Source organism: Haliotis rubra, unplaced genomic scaffold (assembly GCF_003918875.1).
Source record: "Haliotis rubra isolate DU_JTF1 unplaced genomic scaffold, ASM391887v1 Scf2574, whole genome shotgun sequence".
Classification (NCBI taxonomy): domain Eukaryota; kingdom Metazoa; phylum Mollusca; class Gastropoda; order Lepetellida; family Haliotidae; genus Haliotis; species Haliotis rubra.
This window is the reverse complement of record NW_025766641.1, coordinates 11,966-23,238: the sequence shown is the minus strand read 5'-3', so window position 1 is coordinate 23,238 and position 11,273 is coordinate 11,966. Positions and strand designations below refer to the sequence as shown.

Sequence of the window (11,273 nt, the reverse complement as noted above, 5' to 3'; positions counted from 1 at the left end):
AATAAACAGTAAATTGCTTCACCGTCCGGACGCTGTTAAGTCGTGTTCACGAACTGTAACAACACTTCCCGGCGATGTTTACTTTAACTGGCCTCAAACAATATACACTCGGTGTCATGGAGTTGACAAGATGAACTCTTGTTAACTTTTGAGACATGCCAGTTAACGGTTGTTGTTTTAATTACACATAAAAGCTCCCGACTGAAGCTGTACATTTACAGTTTGATTGACACCTGTCAGCAAACATGGCGAGTCAACCTTCTAAAAGAAAACGAAATGAGACTACCGCATTCGAAAAGAGAGAGATTGCAAGATACAAGGAAGAACATCCAAAAGCAAGTTTAGATTTCCTAAGTAAACACTTTGGTGAATTATTTGGACATTCAGTGGGGAAATCTACAATCGGTGACATCCTGAAGTCCAAGGAAAAATGGCTTACCATTCCGGAAGATTCTGCGGCCCTGTCTCGAGCAAGAAACGCCAAACATAAGAAAATGGAGGAGGCGCTCTTTTTATGGATGAATGACATGACCAGTAAGAATGCAGCTGTTAATGACGAGATGTTGATTCTGAAAGCGAAAGACTTCGGTGACAAGTTGTCAATTAAGGATTTCGCGTATTCTCGTGGATGGCTGGCCAGGTTCAAATCTCGACACTCGATTTCGAAGCAAGTGCTCCAGGGTGAAGCAGCCAGTGCCGACAAGACTGCAGTCATCGCGGGGAGGGAGGAACTGAAGAAAGTTTTAAGCGAGTACGACGCCGAAGCTATTTTCAACATTGATGAAACAGGACTTTTTTACAGATTAGGACCGAATTACACCCTAGCAACTAAAGCCACGCCTGGTGTGAAACGGTCAAAGGACAGAATAACTGTGGCATTGTGTGCAAATGCAAGCGGAACTGTAAAAGTAAAGCCATTTGTGATCGCTAAGGCAAGAAGACCGAGGTGTTTCGGACGTGATTTTAACCCAGAAGTCTATGTGAGATATCGACACAATACAAAGGCGTGGATGACAAGTGAGCTGTTTTGTGATTGGTTGTTGTACTTTGACAGACAGATGCGGTCACGTGTGATTTTGCTTCTCGACAACGCTGCAAGTCACAAGTGTGCTTCACTAACTTTGCGAAATGTGACCTTGCATTTTTTGCCACCAAACACAACGTCACATATTCAACCGATGGATGCAGGGATAATTCGGACATTTAAAGCATACTACAAAGAGATCGCTTGTGAGACATTACATCACCTGTGCCGAGGGAGGGCGTGACCAGAAACTGACTGTGAGACAGGCACTTCTCTTTGTGAAAACTAGCTGGGACGAAGTTAGTGCGCAAATTAGCAACTGTTACAGACATGTGGACATTATTTCTGAAGGTGATTCTTCTTCTGTGAATGAAGATGACATTGCATTGTCGGAGCTGAGACTTCTCCTTAATGAGTATCCTTCATCGGATGTTGTGAGCGCGCGAAGAATATGTCGCCGAAGAAGACAGAGTGAGTCAACATGCGAGCCGCTCACGGACAGCACGCAATCATTGACATTGTCCAACCAACTGACGATTGTGAAGAAGAAGAGGAGGAAAGTGATCCAGCCCCCATTCCACCAAGTTGTACAGAGGCAGAGAAATACTTGGAAAGTCTGGTGACATATTTTGAGACAATCGCCTTGTCTAAAATGATATTTTGTATCCTATGATTGTACATGGGCCGATGGCCTACTTACAGAAAATAAATTCATTCTATATACACGATGTAACCCCAATGTTATGGTATAATGATAATCTTGATAATCTACATCATGGATAAAAACTGAAAATATAAGTCAAGTCTACAAGCTCTGGCCACCAGAAAAAGCAATTCGCCTGAATTCATAAAATCCAAGCACATGTACACATTCAGTTACATAGCAATTCGTTCGTTCAAGTGAATGCCTCTCACCTCAAGGGAAGATTCATTTTACCAAGTATGTATGCTCATCAATATATATATATAAAACAGTTCATTATATTTTTCAAACAGGTATCATCATCCATAACACCATTCGTGACCAACTCGTGTTATTCTGGGACAAGCCGAATAGCGACTCGTGCCCCTCTGGAAGGATTTCATATTGGCGCATGAACATGAACTACTTTAAACAAGAACGATAACTCTATCCCTGTTTGATTCCAATGTTTCTAAAATCACCGAAGCACATGTGCATTGTATTGCTAGGTTTGTTTTTTTTTCACTTATTTATTTTAAAAGAATTAAACCTCTTTGATACAACTAAAGATGGAGAAAACATATTTGTTAAAAGACATATTCTAATGTAATTATTACCAGCTGTTCACCTTATATTTCCAATTATGGTAATTAATAGGGTTCTTAATAGGGTTTAATCATCACAGATGGGAATTGTTTTATTGAGTATACAAATAAAATAAACAAACTTCAGCTACATTAAATCCCAAAGCAGATACTCAAAAAAATGACTTTAAAATATTTCTCAAACTGAACATTCGTGTAACCCTGCTGCTGTCACACCCTGGTGTCTAGTCAGACTAAAATATCCCCAGAGATATGAAATATAAGCCCAATGTTAAAGATTAAGGTTGATTAGTTACATACAAATACGATATTATTGTTTTGAAACTGGTAGCGATTATAATTACATTTCCTAAAATTGATCGAAGAGCACGTACAATTTCCATAACAAGCCCGCAAGATCGTCAGAAATACACTCAGTCGGACCTTATGAGAGCAGCTATGTCCAACAAACTCACGTGCGTGTATTTAAATCTGTCACCGTAACTCGCATGATTCTTATGAAAAAACTTCATAATAGGCAGCAAAATCCTTTTAGCTATGTATTTGTACTTTCAATATGACGATATATATTTTTCATGATTTTTTTAAACAATGACATAATGCCATAAACGATTTAAAGTACTCGGGATTATTTTTCAAAACCACCGCGCTCATTTACGCGCGTTCTGATTAGGTTTGTCGTATTTTCGCACATAACAAGTATCGAGTGGGGGACGAGCCTTCTTTGAGGTTACGGAAGGGGCGAGTGGTAACGAAAATGCCATAACACGTATCGCCATGTTGTATTTGCACTGGGGTTAAGCTCCAAAATAGACTGTTTCTAAACATAATGTAATTGAACGTTTTAAGATTGATTTGCGAGGTTATCTGGACGACATAAGATTGGATATGAACATATACTAGTATATATTCTCTCTCTCCCCTCTGTGTATTATTATTATGTGTGTGTGTTAATCAATAAGGAATACGCAGCATTTCGAAAAGTACACGTATAATCTCCAAATCATCATCATCATCGTCATCAGATTCCATGTACATAAGAAATCTTCGCCCAAAGTTGAGTCAACTGCACTATTACATCACGATCATGCGCACACGTATCGCCATCAACAACATACCTGTTACTGGGTTAATGTAGAAAGTAGTAATGTAGTGTAGATAAGGTCACTTCCTGATAAAATGCAAATGCACCCCTGTATTATCATATACATATAGTTGCAGTAAACGATTGTATTGTATGTAGTATGCTGAAGCATTGATAACACATTTCACTAGAGGAAGCTATGGTGCATGTCTGATTATGATTTATCACAACCTCCTTTACCAATGGACATGTTACTTGCGATGTTTTCCATTGTTATTATTGCAGACTTTACTATATATAACATACTGTTTCAAACTCTATCCTTCCTCTCATGTCTTAGTTGGCTGACCTCCATCTCTGGGTATTTATGTAATTTTGTAAAACGTCTGTCTCTGCTATTTTCACAATAAAATGATGGTGCCTCAATAACTATCGATTATAGTTTTCAATATGTCTACACTAAAATGATTTCATGATGTTCAGCGACATTGCAGCTTTAACTAAAGTCTTTGCTTAAACAGTGTTTACCAGACAGGATCTGGGGCATCAATCCGTACATGGAACATCGTTAAAATGCGTGTCATTGCTGTTTGTCAAGTTGGCAAATAGGATTTGAACTCTTTCTGCATCTTCGTCTAATAAAATATATTATCGTTTAATACTTATGATTTAGTATGAGAAGTGGTAATACTGTATGTTTGCATTTGCAAGACATTATGGACACCTTCGTAATAGAGATACTTGTCTATGCATGAAAAGATTCAGTGCGGTAGATTAGCACATTTAGAGATATTACTTATACGTCATGTTTAAATTGCCCAAGCGTCTAAATATTGTTTTAATCTCCTGTCCCCTTCTCGTTTCAGAAGTAATAAGGATATCATAAGACATCAGCTGAAAGCTGTGTCAAAGTATACAAAAACTGAATTCATGTAACAATAAACTGTCTATATATACTGTATATATTCTCGTGTGAAAAGGGTGTTCCTCTTTCTCAACAATCCAACAATAATACTAAATCTCGAGGTATTACGACAATTTGTCCAACTGAACAGCGGGTGCTACAGAAGAGTTGGGTTGACATTGGACGGGTAGACTAGTCATCTGATGTGCCGCTAATGTCTCTACAGTGAGTAAGTTTAGTTTTACACCGCTTTTAGCAACATTCCAGTAATATCACAGAAGGGGACACCAGAAATGGGCTTCACACATTTTACCGATGCGAGGAATCGAACCCGGGTGTTCGGTGTGAGGAGCGAACGCTTTAACTACTGGGCTACCCCACCCCTCCATGTCTGATGTGCCGCTAATGACTCTATAGAGTTATATGACTCATTATATGACTCCCTGATTCCGCCCTAGTTATGAATATTGGATTCTCAACTGCATTCCAGTACACACCTCCATCCCAACTAAATGCCAAAGGTCTGCTTTACTTTCAGTACTGCGTCAAAGTTAACAGAAATATCATTCCTCATTTGATGCGGTTTATATTGAGTACAATGTCCATATGCGACAAATATGTTAGGTTATTATTCACGTTTTTAAATGCCTCTGAATCATATGGAACACAAAAGTGGAAAGTTTCTGAAATGAATACAATTTACATGTGCACACCTTTTATAGGTACATGCATGTGTTTGCAAAGAAGAGTTGTAAACACATGTTTTAAAAGCCTTATCGATCGCTCCAGCTCACTGACGGGCGTTGTTAATCTTTCCCTATTAAGCTGATGTCAGTAGGAAAGTTTGTAGTAACACATTTGTGAATAGCCTATAGAGATGAACCATGGACCTTTCACAACTTCCCAGAAGTACACAAAGGCGGGTGTGCTGATGGCCTACTTTCAAAGTGTTAGTTTTGGTCTGCATGTAACGTGTATGTTTTATGCGGTGTCAAATTATACAATGACAATAACCATCTTTGAAATTCAGTAAGATAATCACATTGTGATTGTCCAAAGTACACCTACAGCAATCCGATAACGTACTGAAATAGCGTATGCCTTCATAATGCAATATACTAAATAGAGGTGTGACTAAGCAGAAATTTCACGATACGATACGTATCGCGATATCTTGGATGCGATTCGATGCATATCACGATATGCTTTTTAGTTTTTCTTATAAAAAACAACATATTTTAAGAGCAAGAAACTTTGACTTAACCGTCAATATCGAATGAAAATTAACAATTTGAGGGTCAACGATACATATCACGATACGAAAGCCCGTATCGATATATTTATCGATAGATAAAGTATCACGATTATCGATACTACGATATATCGTCACAGCTCTATTACTGACATAAGTAGTTTTACTGATCACGAAGAAGTATCTGTGTATTCTTCCCGATAACCTTCATCCCTGTATGTGTTTTTCTGCAGCTCTACCTTGTCCGATTACGTTGGTTAAATCACCGGAATTCTCACGGTAGAACGTTCATGGAGCTCGTAACGGAGTTGTTGTGGGTATGTGACTGCGGTGTGACTCTAACTGGTTTGGGGAGGTCCGTTTGCTTAATGTCGTTCTTTAGTCTGATTATGTGTATTTGAAGGGAGAGGTGTTATGTCTGGGTGGGTGTCTTCGGAGTAGCAGTTGATACAGAAGAGGCTCTGTTTACAATCGTGAATTCCATTTTGTTGTGACCCCCAATTTGGCATAGGGGTTGAGTGTGTTAATAAATGATACATGTTACATTGTTTGGGTTTTTCTGAGGGTGTTTCCCTGAAGGGTGAACGGGACCTATACCACATAACCCATCATATTGATGTGGCAAAGATCAGGGTTACAAATGATCTTCAGTAATTCTTATTGCAACTGTTTGTTGCATGAGACGACTGACGGCACCGGGTGGTTGAGGTATAGGCATATTTTTACCCTTTGCACTCTGCTCGACCGAGGCAGAAACTGAACTGAAGCTATATGATTGAGTAAAGAAAAATGATGAAAATGATTTTAAATATTATCTCAGTATTGTTAAGGATATGACTTACGTTCATTTTGTATGGGTATTGGAAGCAATAATTGAGCACAAACGGCACACGACAGTTTCAACAACTGCGATGCTCTTATGGTGTACATTAACAAACATATCGGATATATCAAACGGTCTCTCTCCAATGAAAGCTCCAAAAACACGCTTCCAGTTTAACTTGCGTAGCAATGTATTACAGTTACTACGGTATAGTGTTGAATTGATAATATATTGGGTAGCATTGTCAAAACACAGTAATTTTCCCCATGTAGATACAGGTTCTATGTGACGCACTCCCAGGGTATATCGCTTCCTTGTTGTCCAACATGGCGGGTGTGTGGACACTGTTTCTGTGGGCGGTGGTGACGGAGTGGTGGGTACTGTTTATACTGGGTGAGTTTAGTCCACTACTTATCGACTGATGCAGTTTTTCTGTTTGCCATTTCTTCTTTTATATAACATCCCTGTCACTATTTCACTGATCAAATATCAGGAATGTTACTCTTTCTTCCTCAACTGATAATTTACCATTGTCATCGCTAGTTGGTTACTTTCGGTCAGCTGATCTTACGGACACAGCCCTATGGTTGGAATGGTGGAATGGAGTTCTTCTTCCCCAAGCACTGTCGATTAAAAGTTTGGCATAATGAAAGATGAAACTTTTATAGGTGACAAAATACATATGTGAAGTGGTTAGAGCGTCCGCCTGGAGGCGGAATGTCGAGGGTCCAACTCCGACCGCGTCACACCAAAGACGTTAAAATATGGTACTTGTTGGACCCTATCTGGCGCCCGGCATTAATGATACAGCTTATGTTGATGATAATATCATATCATATTCAATCAAGGTTTAGTTTGATACTGGTGTTTTCAGAATTTCGGGATGGCCGCATATGCGTTGAACTAACCAGTACTAATACCGGGATATTAAATACGTTTTTGTACTGATTTTCAACTTTTATACCCTCGTAGGTATGTTTATAATTATGTACCATCCCATTCTTTCACGATCGCGATGTACGCTTTTGCTTTATTTGTTTCAATTCATGATTTCACTCATATGTTATTGGGTGTATATTTGCGCTTCATACAGATGACTAGAATAACGTTGTGTTGGTTTGTCAGTCAGATCTAAATACGTTACTGCTGCATAATACAATTATATATTCACTAACGCTTTAAATATATTTTGAGTTAAACCAACAGTGTTTCGTATACATTCATTGAAGATTTGGCTGTGCATGCATGGAAACTGTGTAATAATGGTGCACGCCAGTATATATGCCATCGATAAGCTCTAGTAAGGGTCACTGGACAACACATTGGTACCCGTTTGAATCCGTTCACGGTCAACAAATCGTTGACACTCACCACAATCCCAAAACATCAGTAGATGTCATCGTCGTCAGAAGCTAACACCTTTCTCTCTAACACAACTGGGAGATGATAGTGGGGACGTGTGCATCAGCGTTATACTGCAGCAGCCACTGACTACGTGAGCTGAAAATGACCATTCATTGCAATATTGTATGAACGTGTGATGCGGTGTATATGTATAGGGCTAGTGCACTGATGAAAGGAATAAGCGACGGACTACCAATGCGAATAAATGATGAACGTTTTACTTCGACGATGGTTTGCAATTAAATATTAGTTGAATATTATCATTTTGCTATATAGTATTTCATTCAAAAGTAGATATATGAGTGAAAGTTTAGGTTTGCCAGCCCAACATGTTCTAGAAACATTAAATGCTGTGTTGCTATCTAAATTACGTTTGCATATACGCCACTCTATCTCTTTACTGCAACAAAGTTGCGAAGTGAGATATTAATCTGGAATTATGTTGAGAGTTAAAAGGAGAAGCACCAATGACACATTAACATTGAACCTTTACAATTTGCTCTTAATTAACCCCTGGGTATATATAATATTCACAAAATACAGTTAAAAACGGTAATATTTCATTATACAGCTTGTATTGGGAATCTAAAACGCACCTCCCTTGAAAACATTTCGCGATTACGCAAGATAATGAGGTAGATGGTCACGTGGTCGCGTGACGTCATACCGGAGAGTCGCTACATCAACACACTGAGCCTGTTCGCTCACTAAGGTCTGCTTCTGGTTTAGCAAATAAATCAATCCACGAAGTCAAACCTGGAATTGGATGGCATACTGGATACAGATAACATCACATACATACAACTTTTCAAGACCGACAGGAATATTAACGACGATTCCACCAGTTGACAACATTCAGCCGTGGGACGATCCCGATCCCGACTGAATAGACCTACTGCAGACTGGTATGCAAGTCACTTGCCTATGCAATGTTCATGGAACACTTATTAGATACTGAATCATTTTTTCCGCGGTCACGGTAAATTTTTACAGTCATGATAACGGCAATCTGTCTTCCGGTATACATCGGTACTGAAATAGTTACGCCTCGAAGTTCATGTATTTATGAAGGTTATTAAGTTACTTTCAGCTCTATTTCATAAAATGTGTCTTCTGCTAAATTTATCCGCAAAGGTTTTAGTATGGTGATAATTTTCACTTCACTTTATTCAGAATTGAAGGCCATGTGGCCAAGAGTACAACAGGTAATACAACATTGTCATGGTGTGTAGTGGTGACATATAATTCATAATACAATAATTTTAACGTAGGTTTTGCTTCAGGAATATACATATTCCTTTAAGAACAGTGACACTGTTTATCTTCATAAGGGCTCTCGGAATTTGACAATTGAAGGTGGGCTGTATGGTGATAATCTTTTCTATGAAATACGTACCGTTACGGAAGTCGATAAGTTCGATCTCACTACTGTATGGTAGAAAGTACACTAAATTCGTTAGTGTATGTTTTCGGAGAAGTCGGTGTATCGTCTCTGGTATGGTGCATCAAACATCAGTTTTATTACATTTTTTAATTTCCATACACGTGTAAAGCATCAGTTATATGTCGTGATACTTAATCTGCAAAATGTACATAAAATGTAAAATGATAAAGACCTGTAACCTCCCATTCTCTTCCCACAGAGGTTACTCCTGTCATATCTTCTACATAACCTCTGTTCTAATACGGCCATATTTCCCGGTCCTCGTAAAATCCCCTAGCGGCAAAGATCGCAACACGAATTATCTCCTTCTTTCTATCCAATCAGAACACGTGTTACATCGACTTAGATTCAATTTGACTAACACAAGCAAATGCGGGGACCACATATATCCCCATCTGCCGGGGAATTGTGTTGATGTTACACACAAGACGTTTAATGGCTAGCTTGTCCGTTGTCAACGAGGGCGATGGAGACGCCATTGATACGCCATTACATGACTGAGTTCTGTCTAGAAGAAACGTTTGCGCATCGCGCTCGGGAAGAGGTTCTAGTTTTCCCCGAAGCATACGGAAATTACCGAGGCCTTGCGAATGGTCACTTTTGAAACAACGTCGCCACAGCACCAAAAACCGGATAGTAAACCATTGAAATATACGTAAATACAGTAGGAAATACATGCCATGACCGGGTTTACGTATGTTTTCAGATATTTCCTAACTTCGGGCATATATTTCATATGAATCTATACCTTTGAAACATATGCTCATCGTACATTTTCGTATGCACAAGCACCTCGTTCATGTATGCCCTGACCGGATTGTCGGGGATTTCCAAATATGAATTGCAAAACAGATACCCCGGTAAATACATGATCATACAGTATTTCCAATGCATTCCTTTGAATTTCAGTGGGTGCTGAAATTTCCGATTTCGTTCTAAGTTTACTCGGGTTGGAAACATGTGAATTTACTTAGGTGGGGAAACACAAGTAAATTTTCAAATTTGCAAATGTTTACACACCTTAGATATTTATGTATCATATCGGATTTCAGGGGTATGTATATGAACGGTTCATACACCATCATGTTACCTGTATTCAAGCAAGATGATCATATGTTTCCATCATGTGAATTACTTGGCTCATGTAATTTCACTTTCACACATTTTAGTACGTTTGAAATCAACGTTCACATGACCTAAATATTCTTATCACCAAAGAGCCTGACAAAGAAAGCGGTATTACGCAAGCTAACACGCCTTATTAAGCTGCACTCGCTCTTGCTACCAGTATCAGTTACGCCTTGTCTGTGGTGTTGGCAAATCTTGTGAGGTGCATGTTTCGAGGGATTGAAAGGTTCAGTGGTGAACAAAGGGCGATGCGTTGCCCCTTTGTCCTAGCAAGTGTCCCTAGCTGCCCAAAAAGAATAGCACTTTGTCTCTCTTGGAGCACAGTCAAATATGCTACACGAACCAACTCGTAATTTCTTAAGTCTGTTCAGCTCGCGCATCACTACTGTACAATAATTGTGGCAGTACATAATTGGAATATTATTGCACTTGCTGTAATAAACGCCATACATAAACTTTAAAGTTTGTTTCACTAACGCAAAAGTATACAATAAGAAACAATGCCATATCAAATTATATATTCTGTGAGACATGAAATGAAAAATTGTTTTTATCGAGTAGCGATTATGACCGGATAGCACAGGCGGGTGCGTTCTCTGAGTATATCACAGACATGTTGGATCTCCGTGCCTTTTGTGAAATTCGTCTATATTGTCCTGTTTAAATTGACGATCCATAACTCAGATTGCGAGTAAATATCACGTAATTAATTGTGATGTCGCATTGCTGTAAATTTCCCTGTCGAAGAAGTCATTCTCACAAGATGTATATTCCCTTGTTTGGAGAAGATCTATGGCTATTACGCCCCAGTGTTGCTAAACATCTTATAGGCCTTTAGTCTGACACAGACGCGGAGTGAGTGAGTGAGTTGAGTTTTACGCCGCACTCAGCAATATTCCAGCTATATGGCGGCGGTCTGTAAA

The 11,273-nt window shown here is 39.0% G+C and overlaps 1 protein-coding gene across 1 annotated transcript; it reads left to right on the top strand.

Annotated features, from left to right (window-relative positions):
• Positions 1 to 245: 245 nt before the first annotated feature.
• Positions 246 to 932, top strand: LOC124279851 (jerky protein homolog; the record flags this gene model as incomplete). The annotated part of the gene is made up of 1 exon (XM_046715729.1): positions 246 to 932. A coding segment is annotated over exon 1 (687 nt), but the record flags the coding sequence as incomplete, so codon positions are not given.
• Between the last annotated feature and the right edge of the window lie 10,341 nt (positions 933 to 11,273).